Source organism: Calidris pugnax, unplaced genomic scaffold, assembly GCF_001431845.1.
Source record: "Calidris pugnax isolate Ruff unplaced genomic scaffold, ASM143184v1 scaffold103, whole genome shotgun sequence".
NCBI classification, from domain to species: Eukaryota; Metazoa; Chordata; class Aves; order Charadriiformes; family Scolopacidae; genus Calidris; species Calidris pugnax.
Genome location: NW_015090990.1, coordinates 17,823,448 through 17,845,341, shown reverse-complemented (window position 1 = coordinate 17,845,341; position 21,894 = coordinate 17,823,448). Strand labels below are relative to the sequence as shown.

The 21,894-nt window shown below is 37.2% G+C and overlaps 2 protein-coding genes across 5 annotated transcripts in view; one reads left to right on the top strand and one right to left on the bottom strand.

Annotated features, from left to right (window-relative positions):
* Positions 1–11,808, top strand: part of SLC39A10 (solute carrier family 39 (zinc transporter), member 10) — an 84,996-nt gene extending 73,188 nt beyond the window's left edge. For 3 of the 4 annotated variants that reach the window (XM_014954368.1, XM_014954370.1, XM_014954367.1), the window contains exons 6-10: positions 755–875; positions 2,557–2,925; positions 4,723–4,803; positions 6,600–6,790; positions 8,606–11,808. In XM_014954368.1, the coding sequence (XP_014809854.1) occupies positions 755–875; positions 2,557–2,925; positions 4,723–4,803; positions 6,600–6,790; positions 8,606–8,764 (921 nt within the window). In that variant the 3' untranslated portion in view covers positions 8,765–11,808. The remainder of the gene's footprint in view (positions 1–754; positions 876–2,556; positions 2,926–4,722; positions 4,804–6,599; positions 6,791–8,605) is intronic. The other variant, XM_014954369.1, reaches the window with a different exon arrangement.
* An 8-nt stretch (positions 11,809–11,816) lies between these two features.
* Positions 11,817–21,894, bottom strand: part of DNAH7 (dynein, axonemal, heavy chain 7) — a 118,825-nt gene continuing 108,747 nt past the window's right edge. The window contains exons 58-66 of the mRNA XM_014954155.1: positions 21,562–21,762; positions 20,653–20,814; positions 19,286–19,471; positions 18,432–18,569; positions 17,503–17,733; positions 16,340–16,492; positions 14,281–14,458; positions 12,792–12,895; positions 11,817–12,214 (exon numbers count right to left, since the gene is read on the bottom strand). Of these exons, the coding sequence (XP_014809641.1) occupies positions 12,008–12,214; positions 12,792–12,895; positions 14,281–14,458; positions 16,340–16,492; positions 17,503–17,733; positions 18,432–18,569; positions 19,286–19,471; positions 20,653–20,814; positions 21,562–21,762 (1,560 nt within the window). The 3' untranslated portion in view covers positions 11,817–12,007. The remainder of the gene's footprint in view (positions 12,215–12,791; positions 12,896–14,280; positions 14,459–16,339; positions 16,493–17,502; positions 17,734–18,431; positions 18,570–19,285; positions 19,472–20,652; positions 20,815–21,561; positions 21,763–21,894) is intronic.

Genomic DNA, 21,894 nt, shown 5'->3' with positions numbered 1-21,894 from the left:
GGAATTGTCTGTGTGATGATTCATTATTCTGTGAACATGAAGAAGTGGTGCTAATCTGCATTCTGTTTGATTTTATGTGCATAAATCCTTTTCTAGAAGAAGTTGCCTTTCTTAACAAGGTAATTCGGAAAGGCAAAGTAGAAATCTGATAGGGGAGATTGCCAGATCACCTTTTTGGCCAGATGAGGTAGATCTAAGTAAAAGAATTACAGCTCTTTCTCTAAAGCACTGTCACACTGAGCATGTCTTCTTTGAGATTAATTAAATAATTAAATCCCCTAGGCTGCTGTGGCAAATCTGTGATCTCTGTCGCATGGGCAGCAGATAGGGAAGTAGCAAGCTTTTCTCTAAAGGAAAATGCAAGGAAGTTATAGGAGTGTAAAACTTAAAGTTGAGCAAAATAGAGGAGCTGTTCTTGCTACATGCTTGTTTTCCTGAACAAAATAAGCAAATATAATAACTTATATACCTGTGTTTCTGGGCCGTTGGAACAATCCTTTTCATAATGTGCTTTGTTACTGAAGTGAAATATTGTCTGTGGGTGAGTGAGTGAGATTCTTTGGTAGGTACCTCAGAATTTCCACTGGGATGGATATCGTTGCTGAGCTTTAGAGAGATTAATATTCTGTAGTCACATACTTCTGTCAGGCATATTAAGAGAGAGTAACTCAGTCTTTTTTTAAGAGATTTTTTGGATGTCCTTTTACATCCTATGTCCTTTTACAAACCAGATGTTATCTGTTTCCTGTTGCAGAGTAAGCAGAAATGGTGCAAGAAAAAACAGACTGAAGAATCACCAATTGGAAGGAAACTTTCCGATCAGAAATTAAATAATAGACCAGATGCTGACTGGCTTCAGCTCAAACCCCTTGCAGGTAGGCATTTATTTTCAGAATTTTCTCTGATTATGAGATTCAAAGTAATGGCATGTAACCTATGGCATGTAGCATGTAATCTCTTGTACAGTTTTGCTGCTATTATGCAAATCATTGTTAATAAGATTTAATAGGCTTTCTCTATTAAGTCTCTTTTTATTTTGTTTTCCTTAGATCTGAGAGCACTTTGAACACTTCCTAATATGCCATACAAATGGTTCTCAGACTTCTGAAGCAGCCAGGTTTTAGGTGGCTGTGGTTCTTTGGGGTTTTTTAAATTTGTTTGGTTTGGGGATGTTTTTGGATAAGCCATGCCTGAGTAGCTCAGCCCTGGCAAAAATTAGATCAAAAATGAACACACACAACCTGAAAGGGGATATCTGTGCACTTTGAAGATTGCAGCCTCTGACCAATTATAGTTTGGCTGAGAAGGCCAAACAAAATTAATTTATTTTCATAAATACAACCAAGTATCCTGAATGTTCCTCAAGTATCCAAAACAACTTTCACACACTGTTTCTTCATGACAATCTGAATGCTCTATCACCCTTCTTGATGGGGAGGGGGAAGGAGAAGGGCTTTGCTTCATAAACTTCCCTTTCCATTGCCTGCATCGGTGCTGAATTAATTTGTTGATGAAGAATCCACAGGCTTAATTTATACAAATGCAATTTTGTTAATTTGAATAGTTTGTAGAAGGGAGAGTTGGGACTGTAGCCTTCTCCACTCAAACAACTTACGATGGGATCTGGGACTGACGTAGAAAGACTTTCGGCTGTGAGGGTGGTGGTACTTCTATTTGAAGTGTTTTCATTTTCTTTTAATGGATAATCAGAGGAATTTTGCTTCTAATGACATGGAGGTACCTACTGGTTTTATAACACTGTTCTTCTGAAAGTGCACTCTGCTGATCAGTAAATCATTGGCACTACACTGGAAGCCCATGCTGAATTTGAGTTTTGAACTGCAACGCCACTACCATTGACCTGAATGTCCGTTCCATTTCTTTTTAAACAGCCTCCAAATAATGTTTGCTTATTTTTGACTCTGAAATATTGTTTTGAATTATTGTGAGCTAGTAACCTCATTGTCCAGAACTGCTTTTTTTCCACAACTGGTTCAGTTTCCTGGAGCACAGGTTGCCAGTTTCCTTTATTTATTAACACTTCAGAAATATCAGAAGACTTTATACTCATGCACATATGCCTTCTGCATTGTTCTCACTTCGTATTTCTTTGTAAAAATGGCCTTGCTTGCTAGCAGGGTAGTGAGCCACATTGAAGGAGCTCACTATGTGACACAAGGTTCTGACTCAAAGGTGCATGCAATACAGAAAGTGTTTAAAGATCTGTTGAGTCAGTGGCAGATCCTGGTATGCTTTGGTGACGACTAAGTTGTGACCTGTGTGGGCACGCATAGAGAGTAGCCACTTAATGCTTCCTGAGCCATTCAGATTCTATCTACAGCTTCTGAGACATTATTATCATCTGGCAACTGTCCGTTTCCAATGTTGAACCATAAACTTCATCAGTAGCACAATTACAGATCCAAGCCTCGGCTGGGCTGAACATTTTGTTGTTTTCACAAAGCAATTAAATTCTTAGCTCAATGATGCAGTAGTTGTTGGTGATATTTTAAATAAGATTTAATGCAGTGTCTCTCCCAACTGGCTTCAACGTAGGAGCAGATGACTCAGTTTTATCTGAAGATCGACTCAATGAAACTGAACTAACTGATTTAGATGGGCAGCTGGAATCCCCTCCCAAGAACTTCTTGTCTGTAGAAGAGGACAACAATATGCACCATTCTCACAACGACGTCTCGCATGCTGCTCGAGAGCGTGATCTTCACGATTCAGAGTATGACAGCCATGGCGAAGATAAAATGATAGCTAGAAAACACAGTCACCACTGGCATCACAAACATTCCCATCATTCCCATGGCCACTGTCATTCTGGAAAAGACCTGAAAGATACTGGGATAGCTAATATTGCTTGGATGGTAATTATGGGAGATGGCATTCACAACTTTAGTGATGGCTTAGCAATCGGTAAGCAAAAGCACTGAGTATTTCTCAACAGTTTCTTCTCACCTTTAGTAACTTTGGTAATATTTTACTTATCAGCGATGACAGGTAAGGCTTCCAGTTAGCTGCTGTGGTTACTGGCATTGTTTAATCTCCTTCAGAGCAGAAATTAAAAGGCCATCGATTGTAACAGTCTTTCTTTGTTAATATGTTAATATGTGAATATTTCCACTAAGATTACTAGATTGGTAGTAAATAGTAGCAACCTCTGCCAAATAGAGATAGGTGCAGACAGACCTCCTTTAGAATTATAGAGCACATGTAATGCACATTTGTTGTTTGCATCTTAGTATTTGCCTTTGACTAATAAATGCTTGCCTTTCAGTCTTATTTGCAATTATATTCACTTATAATACTACATATATTATTATTAATACATAGAATTATACAGTAGTTGTAAATAATAAATGGACTATGAATCAGGTTACTGACACAGTAATTTTTAAAATTATTAGGATAATTTAATTTTTGCTCAAGCAAAGTACTGTTTTGGCTTGTGGTCAGTATAGATTTATTTGTAGCCAAATGTAGAAGAAATTTAAGTACCAAACATTTTATTAGATTTATTAAATCAACTTTGAATCACATAAACCTGTAAATGTGATTTGAACTGTAAAACACATTTATTTGAATAGATGTCAAACAAGTTAAAATGATGGTAGATACTTTTAATTTTTTACCAAGGTAGCTACTAAGAGTACACAGAGTTCTGAAATACTAGCACAAGGAGCATACCCATTTTGAAGGATGGGGATAAGCTACTTATTAGGGTCTGGAGTTAACAATGGAATCTCCTACAGTTTCTCCACTTTATCCAGACAATTTCTGAAGAAACTGAGGTCCATAAAAATTAACTTTTTGCCTCATTTTTACATTAAACAGGTAAGATACTTAGACACTGGCTTCTAAGGCCAAAAAGGATCACTGCGCCATCTGTTGAGAACTTCACTGTATTGAAACTCCATTTCTAAATATTCCTGTGTCAAGCACAAACAGCTGATTCTTTGGTAAAATGTACATTTTAGAAAAGCGCACTCATCTTCTTGATATGTCAAATTATGAGAAATCCAGAGGAAAGTTAAATTTTCTCTCTGTCTTCAGATCGTATCTTCTCTTTCTACTTCATGTTGCCTGTTTAGACTGCCCACTGCAGGCTCTTCTGGGGCCTTGCTCTACTACAGTATAGAAATTTAATACCAGTTTTCTCATCTCAGAATTATTTGAGGTATGAACTTAAAGTTGATTGAATTAAATTAGCTTACGTAAAAGTTACTGAAAGAGGTTTATACCAATCTTTTTCTCATTATTTTCCAAGTCTGACTTATTAATGTGCTGTACAAATAGACATAAAGGAAATAGAGAAGTTATGGGTTAAATATTAGTTTGGATTTCCAACCTGGAGAGAGCTAGACTGTTGCTTATGTGCATTCTTAACTGTCCTCATGTACTTGAGAGTTCCTGCAAATGTAAAAGTGGTGCTATTGCAGTAGCTTGTTGCCTTTGTCTCTCTTGTGCTCTTGTGCTTCTCTCCTAGGGTTTGTTTTTCAGATAAACTGAATAATAAAGTATGCAGTGGTAATGCATATCCAGGATGCTTCCAGTATTTTCAATTTATATACAGACAGGACACAGACATAATGAAAAAAACATTAGAGCATGCATTCTGACAGAAGGGTGTCATCTCTGGAAAATTTGTTGATTAAATTTTCTGACTTGAAAGTAGTAAAATATCATTTGAATCTTCTTTTTTTTCTTTCCTAGGAGCAGCTTTTAGTGCTGGACTGACAGGAGGAATTAGTACATCTATAGCAGTGTTTTGTCATGAGCTTCCCCATGAATTAGGTAACTAATTCTATAAACTCAATGTGTTCAGTGTCTTCCGCTGTACAAAATATTTATCTGGAAGCTGTTGTGACACTCATCCTGATAAGCACGATGCAATGCAGGTGCTGTGAGGGTGACCAGAACTTCAGAGAGTAATGGAGCAATATTTCTTCAGAGGACACAATGAGAATAATAATACAGGATTATTTTGGCACATATCTAGTTATAGCAATTCTATCAAGTTTTTTGAACATGTTTTGAAAATGTTGTTAAGAGCATACAGTTTACATTTTGGTGTTATACCTCCACATTTTATAGAGAGAATTGCACACAACCCTGTGTGGCATTGTCTCACACAAACTTAGGTGAAGTTACAGAAGTAAATACAAGTTTACTTAAGTAAAATTCTTTATGGAGATCTTCAGAAGATGTTTTGTACCAATTGTTGCTGAATCTAGCAGGTGTGGATGGCTATTTAGGGTAAAGCCTGTAGAAATTGTTGCCAGTGCCGTTGATTCTTCTCCCCTAATTGCAGCATTTCTTGGGGTTAGCTATCCATGATGAAATCTGTTGTTTTCCTGTGAGCCATAAGGCACATCCTGTGAAGTTTTAGTACACCCTGAGACTTACTTACAAAAGAGCAGCTAGAGAGAGGAGTCAACGTCTTTTTTGCCAGGAATGTGAAATTTTGCTAGATCAAGCTGTGTATGTACTCACAGTGTGCTTACTTGATGATCTGCTAGCTCTGAATGATCAAAAGTAAGGTAAAACAAGTACTTCAGGACCCTTGGAGGTGAGGAGTGAAAGCGTTTTATATAGGCAGATACTAAGTATAAGGTAAGTAATGGGCACAGATGGGAAATAATAGAGCAGACATTCATGGTTTGACAACGGTGCTACAGAATTGTTAGTTAAGTGAAGCTGCTGCAGTATATAAAGGATTGCAATATATATTGATGTTCTTATAACTTGCTAGTGAGTAGTTCACTGTATATATTTTTGGTTTGATTCTAGATTGAGCAATTAATTTCTAGCATATTTGACACGAGAATATTACATTAATTACCCTCATAACTGCATACCATCTTCCACTCCTCATATTCACAAGAGTTCAGTTTGAAGGGAGTAAAACTATCACAGCTGATTACAAGATGAAAATTTACATCTTTGTAGAACATCTACCTCTATCAGCAATTTTAGCAGAGCTGTCCTGAATTCAAAATAAAACAGGTTAACCCGGCACATCTTAAATAAGCAAACTGATTCGACATGGGGTGAAGTCATTCTTTCTGGATGTAACTTTTCCTAATGCTATATTTCTCAAATTCATTGTCACCTTCTGTGGGGACTAACGCTTCATTATCCTCCTCTTGAACTTGCAGAATGAGGTGTACATAGCCAAGAGGAATTTTCACAGCTGTTGATCAAAACTAAGTCTCTGGTTTTATGTGCCATGAAGAACTTGGGTCAAGTAAAGAAAAGGCTGTAGGCACAGATGTATTCTCTGAGGGAGGACCAGATCTAGACTCTTCCATTTACCTTTAGCCATTAATCACTATTACCTTTCTGACAATCAGCATGATGAATAGGCACTTTTAAACCATATTGTAATCAAGAGGTTGATTACTGCACAGAAATACAGTTCTTATAAGAGTTGTCATATCCTGTTGTCCAGTCTTCCTTTGAGCCTCTGTAGCAGCGTTTTCACTTTAGCAATGCCTTGGGTTGGTGAGATAGTAAACGTAGGCTAATTTATCTACTTACTCTCCTGAGAAGCATTGATACTAAACCCCTGTGTTCTGTCTCCATTTTAGGTGACTTCGCTGTGCTTCTTAAAGCAGGTATGACAGTAAAGCAAGCTATTGTGTACAACCTCCTGTCTGCCATGATGGCCTACGTGGGGATGCTGATAGGCACAGCGGTGGGACAGTACGCTAACAACATCACCTTGTGGATCTTTGCAATCACTGCAGGCATGTTCCTCTATGTGGCGTTGGTTGACATGGTAAGATTGTTATAATTCTGTGGCATTTTTGCATAAAACCTAGGACTTGAAATGGCACCAGGAGGGTTTTTTTTTTTTAGCAGTAACAAGTTCTTGCAGTGTACAGCATCCTTCCACCTTCCTCCTTCCCCCTTAGGGCTTTTCCAGGACCCTTTCTACACTGGGATTCTGCAGCTGAGGGAGAGCAAAGTGGTGCTGGCCTGCTCTGCCTTCATACTCAGGAGGAAGAGTGTGCTCGTAGTACTGGTTACTGTTAAATAACCTTTTATTCTGTGTTAAAGGGGATTTCTACTTGCTCTTCAGTTCCACGGGTTTGGAGACACATGGCAGCTGTCACTATCCATAGCTGAGGCTTCTGCTTCTGCTCATCATACTCTACCTTTTCATGTCCGTGACCAGAAACCTTGGAGGTTACGGAGACAGAGCACTGTGCTCTTGGCTAGGTTTTGAAATAGATGCCAGAATATTCTTTAATTTTTTTAAGAGCATCTTTAGATTTGGAACAGCAATATTATGGCTCTGTAGAAGTTGATTATAAAACTTTAATTACGTGCAGATCCTTCCAGTCAGAAAACATGAAGGTGAGAATTGGCAGCAGCAATTCTAGCACAATTCTCTGATTAGGTTTTTTATTACTTGGTGAACATAGCTCTGATTTATTAAAAAGAAAATAGTTCTACAACAAATCTGCCTGCCAACATGAGAGCTATATAGCAGTATTCAGTACTGTAAAGTCTGTGATTACTTCATTTATTCTTAATGACTTTACAGTACTTTGTAATTTGGTGTAGTGCTTGCTGTTAAGCTGCCTGGTCTACTGTATAGGTGATAAACATTTTTCACACCAGTATATTTTTTTGTATTTAAATACTCAATTATTAATTTTCAGCTTTATGTCTCTTTTTGAAAGAGGTACAAGACAGATGGGTAATATATTTGGGTTTTTAGCACATTTGATGCTCTGATGATTTGTCATTGTCTCTTGTGCAGTATTCAGATACTTACAATAATGAGAACTAGTTTAGCCCAGCTAACGAAGAGCAATAAATGGAGACTTGTGATGCAACTACCTGAAGTCTCTGTTTTGTTCTGTATTCTGTTTTTCTCTACTAAGTGTGTCATGAAATAATTCCTTGTTTACCTCATGCTTTCTTGAATTAATTTATTTGTTAAACACTTTAAGTTATTTCTGTTCTGTATGGGTGGCTTTGTAAGACACTTCATAAGATTTATTTTTACATCTTCCAAGTCTGCAATTATTTGTTGCTTTTGTCAGTGCTATTTGACTTTTCTTCATAGGTGAGGAATATAAGGAATATCCAGAGCTTTCAGAATTTTGCATAAGGTCACATAGAATTTCTCTTTAATTACTTGTAGCTATTATTCCCATATTTAAAAGGGAAATGTATGTAAATATGGGGTATATTTATAGCAATATAATTACTGTAGCAATAGTCAAAGCTTTTTATTATGTTTGAGCATTACTTAATTTTAATTGAGTAAAAGAACTCAAAAGAGCAGAACTCGGAAGAACGCTGGGCTGGTCCTTATCTGAGGAACTTAAAGTTCAAGTAGATGTGTGATCCAGTAAAAGTTTAAAAAAAAAAAAAGTCAAAAGCAGAGGTGTTTTTAGTTTGTTTTGTGAATACGTGATGTATGTGGTGTGGTTAGGTAGAGTTTTAGCCATGTCTTAATGTATTAGGTTTTTTAACTGAATCCTGGAGTGTTTATTCTTAACAATATCATCTTGTAAACTTACCTGTGTATAAATGAAATAGACGTGAAATAACTTTCTAAATCTGCTTTTCTTTTTAGCTTCCAGAAATGCTTCATGGAGATGGAGACAATGAAGAGCATGGTTATTGTCCCGTGGGGCAGTTTATTCTTCAGAATCTAGGCCTGCTTCTTGGATTTGCCATCATGCTGGTGATTGCCCTCTATGAAGATAAAATTGTGCTTGACATCCAGTTTTGACCTAATTCTGGTAATCACTGTGGTTACAATAATGTTACTGTATGGCTTTGAGTCTGCACTGTTTCACTGTATGCACATTGCTCAGAGGAAAAGCAGTGGCTTGCACTACTTACACAAGTACAGTATGTTCAGTTCTCTCTAGATTAACTTCTTTTTTTCTAATTCCAATCAGATGAGATTACCCAGTGCATCTTCTAAACTCAAGTGATTGACAATTAGGAAATACTAAATATAAGAAATAAATGCCAAGTTCAGTGTACTATATGGGAAGCACTGCTTGCTTAAGAAAAAAAAATAATATAGTGAATCATCTACTCATTTGGGAAAATACAATTTCATTAGTACATTTGAGTAGAACCCAGAAAACGTTACAGCTGAAATTCAGACCTCTGCAAGGAACCTGAGTAAGCTTTTAGTGCCACGTAAGTTTTAAGTACCGTGCATATATATCTATATATATGTATAGAGCTATGTATAGAGATATATGTATATATGCATGCATATATATATATATGTGCATGTGTGTATATATATATTCATTCTGTGCTGATTCTTCTGCATAGTAGCGACTTGAATTATTAAATATTACAACAGCACATGACTGGAAACCCAAAACTTTAACACTGTTTAAATTCTTAGAGTATGCATTAAGCTGCACTCCATGTGTAAGAAGGCAGGCTGTTGCAATGTACGCTGCAAAGTGCTATGTTCTGTCGAGGACCAGTTTGACAATGTTTTCCTGACCAAGATTTATTTGATGTTTGTTCCTTGATATTAGTAGGAAAATGCAAAATGCAGTAGAATTAGTGTTTGTTAGTTTCGGGGAGTCCCTGATGTTGGAGTTATTGAGCTATTTCTGGTTCTTTTTTACAGATGCTAAACATGTATTGTGTGCCACTTGCAGCATAAACTACTGAAGAATTGTGGCTGTGAATTTGTGCAAACTCTTTTAACAGAGAATCCATGTGGGAATTTCTCCATTTTCTTTAAACAATTATTTTGTAGTGTTTTCTCCTCTTCATGTTAAAACAATCCAAAGTGCAAGATGCTGGTTACTGAACCTGGGCACAAAGGTTAAATTCTGCTCTGTGTTTGTAGTACTGGTAGGTTATTTACGATACTGTACTATCAGCTCAAAACCTGTTTCTACAATGCCTTGGGATCAGACATTGTAGCACCAGCCGTTTCTGGCAGTAGAGAGTTTGTAAGAAGATTTCTACTTCCAGCATAAAGGAGTTCATTTCTATGATATTTTTTTACAATTTTTGGTATTTAAATTAGATTACTAAAAAGCAGATGTGGTAGATCCGTGGTATGTGTAACTTGGAAGGATAGACTGAACATTTGGGCCTTAACTTGCTGGGATCAGCTGTCCTGGATCGGATTGTGCTGATTTGCTTATGTTGCCAGACATGAGTTAGATCTTCTTGTACCCATCTCCTTAAAAAACTTGTGAGTTTGTGAAGAGTGGAAGTTGAGTCTGTAGTACCAGTCTTAAGCATGGTAGTAGCCTTTTTTAAAACATAACAGTCCGTCTTCTTTTATGTGAATGCCAGGTAAAAGCTGTATCTTGACTATGTGCTGTAAGATTTGTTTCGATCTGCTTGGTGCCAGTGTAGCTGCTAAAAACACTAATCCTAACGCCTTTAATGACAGCCAGTTGGTATCTTCATTCCATTTCAAGTTAATGTGTTGCCTGTGGCTCTTTACGTTTTGAAGCTTCATTGGTCAATTAAGTTTTTACTGAGAGCAGCTCGTGTATTTCAAAGATATAGGTTGGATCTTGCCAGTATTTCTTCCTAATGCAGTATCAAGAAACAGTATTAAGGGTCCATTTCAAAGAAGGGCACAGTTTCTTCAGTGAAGAAGCCAAAAGCCCAGAGTTCGGGCATGCAACCATTTCATGCTCTGAACTCAGGTTTTCTTTTTTCTTGTTTAAACATGTTTACTGTTGGACCATAATTAGCAAACATGCTGTTGTTAGCTTCAGATAACTGAATTTCTGCAGTATAAAGATCCTGGGTGACTTTTTTCGTAGTGCCCATATTAGGTCACTGAGTACCATTTTCAAAGAGGCTTAACTCACTGGATACCTTCTGAGCATCTAAGTTTAAATGACCTATGTTTCTTATGTATTAAACTGACCCTTAATTTTCCTTTTCTGTTAATTCTGTCGAGTATAAGGGGGTCATTATGTGGTTGAACTGATATGTTGTCAAATCATTTTTTAAAGTTTATTTCTTTTAATTCTTTTCAAATGAAGATTTCTATGTTTCAGGTAGTATATTTACTATTGTATTAGTTGGAATATGGTTGTAGCTTAACACACTGCCTCCGTAGGAAAATAGTTAACTTCCTTCCAAGACCATCTTCAGACAAGGGAAAAACATGGTCCTTAAAGGTAGGAACAGTATTTTTTCATTAAATATGGGTTGTTTCCTTTTATTTTCTAGTATTTATTACAAGTTATGAAGAGCAGTGTAACAGCTGCAGCTTCTTCGATGTGTTTCTACCAGTATTGAATTCCAAATGATTCTAATGTACACTTTTGAGTCATGTTACAGACAATCTGAATTCCACTACATTTCTACTTGGCTTCAACATTCCATTCTGCTTGAATCCAGAGTCTCATTTAACTTGTATTTGTTGGAGGGCATAAATGTTACTTGTATATTACAATGCTGTCACTGTGTGACATCCCATATGACTTTTGATGTAGATCACATTGCACTCAATCCGCTGTGATTACGCTTAGAAAATATTGTAGTTGCTAGATGCAGTGTGATTTTTTTATTATTATTTTTATTTTTCTTTCCCCTCCCATTAACAATTGAGTCTATGGTTTAAAATGTGATTATGTTATCCTGTAAGATAACTTGCTGAGCTATCAGTCTTTTTGTTATAACTAAATCATTTTTTAAAATTTTATAAAGCTGGAAATGATCAAATGCTGTTTTGTTCATTGTCAACAGTGTTGTGTTCATTTTATGTATGTTCCTTATAAATAAGGAGCCTTCAGAAAATAAAATTATTCAAGGAGCAAATATTTTTGTTGGGTTTTTATAAGGTTTTATTGTCTACATTTATATTTTAGTGTTTTGTTTCAAATATCATTAAAGGCACAAATGCAACGTTGTAAACACACTCATTTTGATTCCTCTTTTTCCGTGGTATTTCAGGACTGACATATATCCCTTGTAAGTGAATTGGAAAATGCACCTACCTCCATCAGTTGCGATAGTTTTATGAGCTAAGCTGACATAATAATGCCACCCCCCGTCTGATCCAGTGCTCTTGGGGTTTGTCTGAAGGGAGAGTCACTGCGATGACGAAGTTGGTGGAATGGCCTGTAGTTGAGAGGATTCCTCTTCTCTCGCTGGTCTTGTACACTGGGGCCAGGTAACTCGGTCGCTTGGGAATATCTGCTCTCTTACACGGCTTTAGCCATATCTGCAGTAAAGAATAAAATAATTACCAGTGCTCTTGGGGTTTGTCTGAAGGGAGAGTCACTGCGATGACGAAGTTGGTGGAATGGCCTGTAGTTGAGAGGATTCCTCTTCTCTCGCTGGTCTTGTACACTGGGGCCAGGTAACTCGGTCGCTTGGGAATATCTGCTCTCTTACACGGCTTTAGCCATATCTGCAGTAAAGAATAAAATAATTATTTTCATCTCAGTTGAAAAAAAAAAAAAAAGTAAAAAAAGTGAAACAGTCTTGGCTTGGCCAAAGCATTTTAACATTGATTTTTTTGATTTGTTTGCTTTTCAACAGTTAGCTCTGAAAACCTGTTTCTTGTTTCCTCTTTCTTAGCAGGTTGCTTCCTCTCCCAAAATATGCAACACCAAACTTCCTGCCACTGTCATTATTAACAGAAGATTCTTAGCTCCTCTCAGACAATTTATATTTCAATACAAAACGTTTCAATTCCAACTCTTTTTTAAGAATTACCCTGTTACTTCCTTCTAGACTATGGTATTTGTTGGGATATAATACTATAAAATGAAAAATACCAAATGAAAAATACTGACCACAGGTACTGTATCATAGAGGATTTTTGGATGAGATTCTCCAAGCTTCTTAGTTTGTCTGTCCCAGCGTGCTCCATCCAAGAACAATCCTTGAATGTAGACCCCTGAATCAGTTGGAAAAGATACCAGGTTATAAAAAACTGAAAATGTCTTCTAGCTGAGGGCAGCAGCTGGTGCAAAGCACTCTGCTGTCAGGTGATTGTGTGGGAATCTTTGTCAATATTCGGTGTTCCAAGTAGTGATCAAATAACTCTGAGTACAACACAATCTTACACTGTATTACAATTTATACAGTTGTAACGATAATAAGGATTTATAAAGTTACAACGTCTAGTGGTACGTAGTGTATCCAATCTTTCTGAGTGATGGAGGTTAAAAATAATTCTAAAGTACAGGATGCTATTTTTACAGTTATCATTATTGTGGTTTTCTGTACGTACTGCATTCTATCAGCTTTAATGTTTCCAGACTTGGAGATTCGATCTTATAACCAAGTCTTTCATGAGTTAGTCTTCACATTATTTCATTGCTTATATTTCAAATTAAAACTTGCTTATACTTTTCCAAAGAGGCTCATTAACGGCGTAAAGTGAAGAAAAATATCCTTAAATGCTTAAAAAACTTAAGTAACTTTATTTTGGCATGTCATAATGTCATGCCAGAATAACAGCTGTCATTCCATCAGCTCTCCAGAAGAAAACAATAAATTACAGCAACATCTATTTTTCATCAAACTTTTGCATCTTCTTGCTCTATAAACCTGCCCCAACAGAATATGACTTGAAAGGGATTGGATGTGGCTCTCCCAGCCACCTCCCCTCTTTTTACACAACTTCCAGTCAAACTGATCCTCAGAAAAGTATTAAAAAAAAGAGTATTAAAGCCAGTTCCATTTAATCTGTTGGTTGTTTTTTTCCTGAGGAAGGGCAAGCTAACAAAAGTATCTGCAGCTAGAACCTAAGGTAAGTAATATATAATAAAGTGGTTTGATAAAAAATAGGGCTTTTTTCCCCTTAGAGCAATCACCTGTTGTACACTGTGATCATAGCCATAAGATATTTTTCTAGGGTAGTTACAGCAGCTTACCCAACTTCTCAACTAAATGTTTGGTTTCTTTGGCTTAGGAAAATACACATCTTCAGACATAGATCAGATTTTCAAGTGGTATCTAACTTGCCTTTTTTTCCTTCCTTTATTTCACTCCACATTTCAGCATCTATTTTGGGAAGTTTGGGGTAAGGAGTGGCCTCTGTTGGTGTTTGTTTATATCTGTGTGCTAATCCGGGAGGTGAACTAATCTCAGCGGTTCTTAAGGACTTAAATAGTATTTTGCCTCTTCACTTTTTGTGCATCTCATGGGGAGCAGTGCAGTTGTGTATGTTTTCCAGCTGAAACCATTAACTTAATTGCATAACTCTGAGTCTGCAAATTAATGTTAACTTCTGAATACATTAGCAAAGGCAGATAATTATGTCATGAATTTAATTACCATCTTCAGGAGCAATTTCATATTCCTTATCTTCCAGCACTTCATAGTCAAATTCTAGTAGGTCTATTGGAATGGTGTATTTTCTGGCATAGTTCTGCTGGGCACCTGTTAGGAATGCTTGAGTGAAGAAGAATCCTGAAATCCAGAAGACTGGTGGAGGTCCATTTTCGTACCACAGCTGCAGTGGCAAAAGAGAGAGGAGGGAAAAAAAAAAACCACAACTGTAATGCCTTTACTTTTTTCTATTATTTAGGAAAGCATTTGCTTTCCTATATAATATAAAATATATATATATATATATAATATAAATAAATATATATAATAATATAATTCCTTCTATAATAACATTAATTTCTCTCTTTGTGAATTCAGGATTGTCTTTGTCTTTTCTGAAAGCAGTGGAGTTCTGGGTGGCTGCCGTGTCTTTTAAACTTGTTTAAAATATTACTAGCTTCTATTTAAAAAAAAAAAAACAAAACACCCACAAAACCAACAACCAAACAAAAACCACACAGCAAAACTCCAACACTGTTGCCTGGAAACTCTTGGCTTATGTTAATGACTCAGTCTGAATAAGTCAGTTAAACATGCATCATCCTTGTAAGTTCATCAAATGAGTGTTCAGTTCTCCTTTTCTCCCTTGTAACTGAAGGCTGTTTGGGATTCACTTTTGTTTCTCTGTGCAAATGACAGATTTTTTGCAGGCTGTTTTCTCTTTCAAAGGCCCGTATTTCCCTGCCAGGGCCAAAGTCAGATGTTGCGAGTGCGTGCAGCAATTTGAAGCTGAGGAGGGAGCATTTCCTCCTGAGGAGGATATGTCACCTAATTAAACTTCTGTTGATTTGGGGGGTGGGGAGGGGTTTTGTTGTTGTTTTTGGGGGTTGGTTTGGTTGTTGTTGTGGGTTTTTTTAATAGTTTACATTGGATATCTCTGTATAAAAATTATTTTTAAAAATGCCAAAATTAACTGGATTTCATTGTAATATATGTGAGGTGTTGCATTGCAAACATCAGTTTTGAATGATGTCTGTAAAGTTTTTTGCTACAGTCATCCATCGCATAGAATTACAATGAAGACAACTAAACTATTTGTCTCTACTAGTAAGTAGTTTGCCTCCCAAGGAAAAGAAAAAATCATCTTCCTAGCTACTGGCTATAGTTTTCCATTTACAAGTTTAATTTCTGTCCTGGATTCTGTTTAAGAAATGGCACTTTTGTTCTTTACACATACTGCTGTCAGGCTTGCTGCAGATCAAAGTGGAAGTTTCTGGGGTGTGTTGACTGGGTGATGTTTGTCCAAAAAACATAAGAGTTTCTCTGGTAGTGCAGATTTTGTAAATACCATTCTAGACCTGAAACTTGATGCTTCTTTTGATTTTGATATTTTTTAATTATTATTATTTACTTAACGTTGTTTGTTCCTAGATCTTTTGTCAATCTTGGGACCTGTTCTTACAACAGGTATGGAGATTACTAAGACATGTGGTGGCTTAGTAAGAATGGCTGAGACTCTGGATATTACTCATTTAAAGTCAGTTTTTGGAATTTGCAGGCTTTACAGGTGAAGGAACCCCACTGATTCTCCCTGACTCATCCAGCTTTCTTCTCCAGTACTCTACTGAAAGCTTGGTATTTGACTTCAACATAAGATTTTGTGTTAAAATGTTTTACTAATTTAAGTTTGCTCACTGGAAAAGAAACTCAACAGTATTTTCCTAAGTTCTATTTTAAACTTCATTATCACCACCAGATCTATATGCAGTTAAAGAGCCCCTTTTTAAATTCACTTCAGAAGGCAAACTCTGTCACACAGTATTACTGCCGTACTACCGCACTCCATGAGGGGTAGGGCATGTGGCAAAATGCAGTGCTTCATTAGATGATGTGATGAGCAAACAGCTATACGAAACAGATGCACAGATTAATTGAACTTTACCTGTCAGTTATTCAGTGGAAGTAATTTGTGCATGTGTGTTCACTTGTGGAGGTGTCACCTGACATCAACAGACAAAAATAACAAGTGACATTGAACAGAACTGTGTAACTGGGGTGTGCTCACCTGTAAGAATTTCAGTCTGTTAAGGAAGTCAGTCACGTAGCTGCCCAGAGGCTTGAGGCTTGGGTAAGATTTACTCATCCATAGTCCTGGAATTTTGCCTTTCAGAATGCTATTTACCACTTCTTCCAGTTCAGCAGACATCACTACTAGTCCCTAAAAGAAATTTTGGAAGGGAAGATGTCAAAATGCTTTGCCTAACAACCTTGCTTTAACGATTAAAAATCAACATAGCTCTTTGCCCAGCAGATGCTATGAGCTTCTAGCTAAGTCAGACAGGAGCAACACTGACAAGAAGAGTGGCCATAATGGATTTCCTAAAAAGTTACTGCAGTCTTCTGTCTGATCTGGGAGTTAGTCACTAGATTGGTCAGAGAAAAGGTCCCTAGCCTTTCTTGAAGAAAACTGCCCATACTGGAAAATTCTCCCTTGCCATGCTTCCTCAGAAACATGGTCTTCCCAGTGCACTTCTGAATTTTACGAACTGTAAATGCTCATTTTTATTATTATTTAAAGTTTTCTTAAAACTCTGCAACATGCATTGCTGCAAGTGCCTTATTCTTAACTGTCAGACTTTTCAGCTTGTAGTTTGGCTTTAACCAAAGGGAGAGGGGTGGTGTTTGTTATGGTTTGTTTTTAAGTGCCTCCTCAGCCTTAAGCTATAATAGGATAAATAAAAACTAACCAAACTGACTTTTTCCTGTATTTTGCACAGCTTTTGATTCCTACTGAGAACAAACATTGATTTTAGACTGTGATATCTTAACTGGAATCCTCACTGGGAGTAATTTTGCTGTTTGAGGTGTTGAAGAGATCTGCTTTCATCTGTAAAGAAATTGTGTGAGGTGCTTCACTCCTGACAGTGAGGTAGAAAAACAGATGTGAATACAGTTACTGCTTGTCTTATTTGCTAGCAAATCTGCAGTTAAAAACTTTCTGGTTTGGTTTCTCTACAGTAGGCACAGTAGTTCTTTTACATTCCGTTGTACTCCTGTCATGTTTAAGATACAGAAAAATAGATCAGTGTGGAATCTGGATTCTTTAAAGTGTTTGACTGACCAATCCGAATCAGACTTCAGGGTCAGTTCTCTAAGGTACTTGCACCAATAGCTCAGAGATTGACTCTAGGTTCTAGGTATACGCCTTTAAAGGTATTTTCAGCTCACCTTTATTGCTTTCTGGATGTTAACACAGGAATCCCGTATTGTCTGCAGTAACTTGTTAAAGCGTCCCATCTCTTGGACAAGCACAGTATTCATGCTTTGAGTATAAGTGGTTGGATATCTTCTCATTGCTGCTTCAGTGTCAAAATTTGGAGGGAGTTTGCTCAGGATGTCACTTGTGACTTCATGAACAACTTCATCAGTTGATTTTGCACCACCACCAGATGCCTGAGACTAGAGAGAGCCAAAAATGTGGATTTATTTTGAGGAAAAGAGAGAGGACTCAGGAGACTGAGTAGTTAAAACGCAGGAAAAGAGAGCTCTTACAAAGGCGTTGTTGAAAAGATCATTACAGTTCCAACCCTCTTCCCCTGTGATTGAAATAAATTAATTTCAGAAATTTCCTGAAAAAATGTGGTTTCTTACAGAACTGTGTCCTTGCTTTTTTGCTGAAATCTCAGTTCCACTGTAAACCAGTGTTTCTCCCCCCATTTCTGATGTACCCATCAGCACCACTGGCTGGCCAGGTGCTGTCAAATGGCACAGAGCAGTGCCAAGCTCTGTCTTGCTGTCACTCCATGACCCTCTTGCTGCCTACATTCAGCTCTTAATTTTTCTCATACTACAGGAGCTGTAATATGCCTAAATTGTACCTGGCTTACAAACTGGGCTAAAAATGGCCAAAGAAGTTGAAAATTGTTAAAAGTTGGGGGAGTAGAAGTTATGCAAACTGACTATACAATCACAGAAGCTATGTTTCCTTAGAAAGACAGGAAAAATATAAACAAAAAAAAGGCCTTAAAATATTCTTAAGTAGAACAGTAATTTCACTAGAGTGGAGCTACAACACCATAAGTAAAAACTGAAAATAAAAAACTGAACATAGCCGTGTGGAGATAGAGTAGAAAGATATGGTAAGATTCTTTACATACCTGTGTGAGAAGAATGTTATCGAATAACAGTTGTGTTTCTGACTGATCCTTGGTAATATCAGCATTTGCGTTCATTCCAAATATCTCTGGGGAAGGATTGAGTGGAAGTGTCTTTGTGTAGTCAATATAGCTTTGGTACTGAAAAAAAAGGAAAATAAAAAAATACATTAGACTTAAAAGAAGATGCAGAACAGCCAAACATACCTATGAGAGGCTGCAAACTGTGTCTCAAAACCACTACAAACTTCACTAGTGTAATGAATACAGTGTGTAAACTAAAATTTAAAAAGGAAATAGAGGTGCCTCACAAATTCTTCACTCCAGCCTCTTACCCTGAAATCAGCATTGGTTTTGCTTAAATGATTTCTCAGAATTTGACAACTATTGGAAATTCTCTTACAAAGCGACATAGTGCAAAGGGCTGCAGCCCCTTACTGCGCCCACTGCTTGACGCATGTCTGAAAGCATTTTGCTGATGTGTAACATAATTCCCCTGTGTGATAAATTAAGCTGATTACTATGTCCTTTCTACCTCCAGCAGATACAATCAACTAATTCTCTTAGGTCTATTTTATAATGCTTTTAACTTCAGCAGGCTGGGCTTCTCCCTTGTTGTCCCCTAAGTGGGCTGACACAGAGCAAAGTCAATTTATTTGGTAGTAAATGGGGTGGGGTTTTGCACCATTTTAATTGCTTAGAAGTCACTGAAACAAGTTCTAATAGAATATGAGACTAAGCCACAAAAGTAAACAGTGACGGCAGTAAGCACTGAGGCACATATCAACGTGAGTAAAGATGGATCTATTTTTGAAAAAAATAAGCTGTTGATAACTTCATTGTTCTGGGATACTTACATCTCCTTCAGGAGGAACAAAATAAAGGCCACTTGTATCAAATTTATAATCTGCATTTGTAATGATCTCCGAGGTAAAGAACATATTTAGAACACTACGGAGCGTACGCCGATCCCAGTCATCAGTGACTCTGCCACCATAATTACATTCTCCTGTCATATAGCGAAGAGCATCATATGGCACTTCCTGAAAAAAAGCAAGACAGTGATCTGAACTGCAGCCTAGCACTGCCAGTATAATTGTAATTTATTTGGAAGTCATCCCGAATTCTCACTGGAAAGTTTAAAAGCTGTTATTTACTTCTGCTAGTTCATGCTTGTAGCATTGATCTCCTGATTCTCAAATACTTTAACAATCATCCTTCAAGTCACCCATCATTGCTTCTTTTGAAGAATAACAGCACCAAAAATTTCCAAATTCAGCTGGAATTCCCTCAGTATAACTTTATGAAAAACTTTTCCAAAGTATCTCTACTTGTCTGGCTCTACATACTTCTAAAATAAGTGTATACTGCCACAGGGCCATAGCTGTGCTCATAAATTTTGGGAACTTTTTTTTTTTGAGAAAAAAAATTGAACACGTTTAAAGTTTGGAGAAGCTGGATTCTTCTTCAGCACATGAAAGGAATGAATTAGGAGTAATAAGAGAGAAATTATTTACAGGAATTCATTGCAAGAGTGGGTGATATGCTCAGAGCATTGAGATAAAGCAAATCAGTTGAAAAAAGTACCAAGAATTTTGTTCACTATGTACAAATTGTCTTTCAGGAAAAAACTCTTTACCAGATAGCAGGCTACTTAGGAAGCTGAAACATAAGGCAGTGTACTGTATTGCTAGCGAATTCCAGAGAGACGTCTATAAAACACTGCCTACCTCTGCAAAAAGGGAAGGAAGCATAATCTGCCAAATTTACACAAATAGATCAAAGTTGTTACTAATCTGCAACAGTCCAGGGTCTAGTATAATCCCTACCATTCAGTGAATCACAGTTAGCAATTCAGTGTATTAGTACGATATGTTACACCTTGCAGTAACATCACCAGGAGCTGAATCCATAACTCCTGCTTAGACACAGGATAAGAGTCCAATAAATAAGGCAACAATAGGGAAAAAAACACTACTCTATTTTTCATGGCAGAACTTCTAAATTGTAATTTGAAAGCTTCCCACATCAGTTATACACTGATCATGGCACACTTAACCACGTAAAAGGCACGAGCTTAGCACTATTGCAAGTAGACCTTGGTTTCCAATTGACTGCCCCCATAAACAGTTGCCATGGCAGCACTCGGTCTGCGTTGGTTCCAGCACTGACAGTCCCAGAAAGCCCAAGCAAGGCCCAGTGGCTGCTGTGAGAGGTGCCCTACCTCGTACTGGTCGAGGAAGATGCGGAGCTGCTGCACGCTGATGCGCAGGTCGGTCTCATTGAACTCGTATGGAATGTTCCAGCCCAAGGGCCCAAAATTTCTCCTTTCTTGCACCAGGGCATGGAAGAAGCAGAGGCCGTACAGCAGCGTCTTGAACTCAGCCTTAAAACCAAATGCAACACCATTAATAATTCATGGCTGGGTTAAACAGTTTATTTTTTTCTCACTTTCTGTACAGCAGTGCTGTCTTTGAGTCATTCAAAGCCCAGCGTGTCCTGCACTGATAACATACTGGTTGTAAGTCAGGGTAGCTTTCATTTTAACGCTTTACGTCCCTGTAAATGTAATTAATATACATGACACCTACAGCTAGGCGTATGAGACCATGTACCAATGAATACTTTTTTACACTATTATATTATAAAACATCACATCACACAGTTTCTGCTGGGTTTTTTTTCCCCATTATCAAGATAGACTTCAGGCCTGTAAAGAAAAACTTCAGGTAGGAACTTTTTTTTTTGTTTTTCCATTTACCATTTAGCAAAATATATTATCTGATTTAGAAGAACTACATTAATTATAGACGAATATTGTAAAATACGCTTGCAAACAGACATCTAACTATGAACGGAGTGGTTAAGATTTTTTCCCCCTTACCTTTTTTGTTTTTTAGACCTAGAGAGCTGTATTATTAATGCCGTACCACAAAATCTCAATTGACTCAATCTCAATTGAAGTAGAAGACTAACAATGAAAATTAAATTTACTTCACTACTGCCAGTAATCAAAACCAGTTTCATTGCAATGGTAGACTTAATTTGTGAGGCTTTTTCCCCCTCAGACCATACATTCAAAGTCATCCAGGTCTGCTGTAACTGGTTTACAAAGTTACAATACATTACTAACAGGCTTTCTGCAGCTGTTGAAAAAGTCAGGATCAGATATTGGATCCATCAGGTATGAACGCATTATATTGGCCCGTAAACCTTTTGGTGCTTCGTTAGTCATCTTCACTCCGTTCTGAAGCACAGACACCGGGAAGGTGGCAGATGGGTAACTGGTGAGCCAGATTCGGAAATCTGGATGTGTTGTATCGGGGTTTAGCTCCTACAATAAACAGATATAAAACCAGGCAATTGGAAGGCACAATAGATTAATATACACGTCAATTGTTATTATTAAAGCATTTTTTTTAAACTGGGAAAATATAACAGTCTGAAGTTTAATTTCTTATGTGAT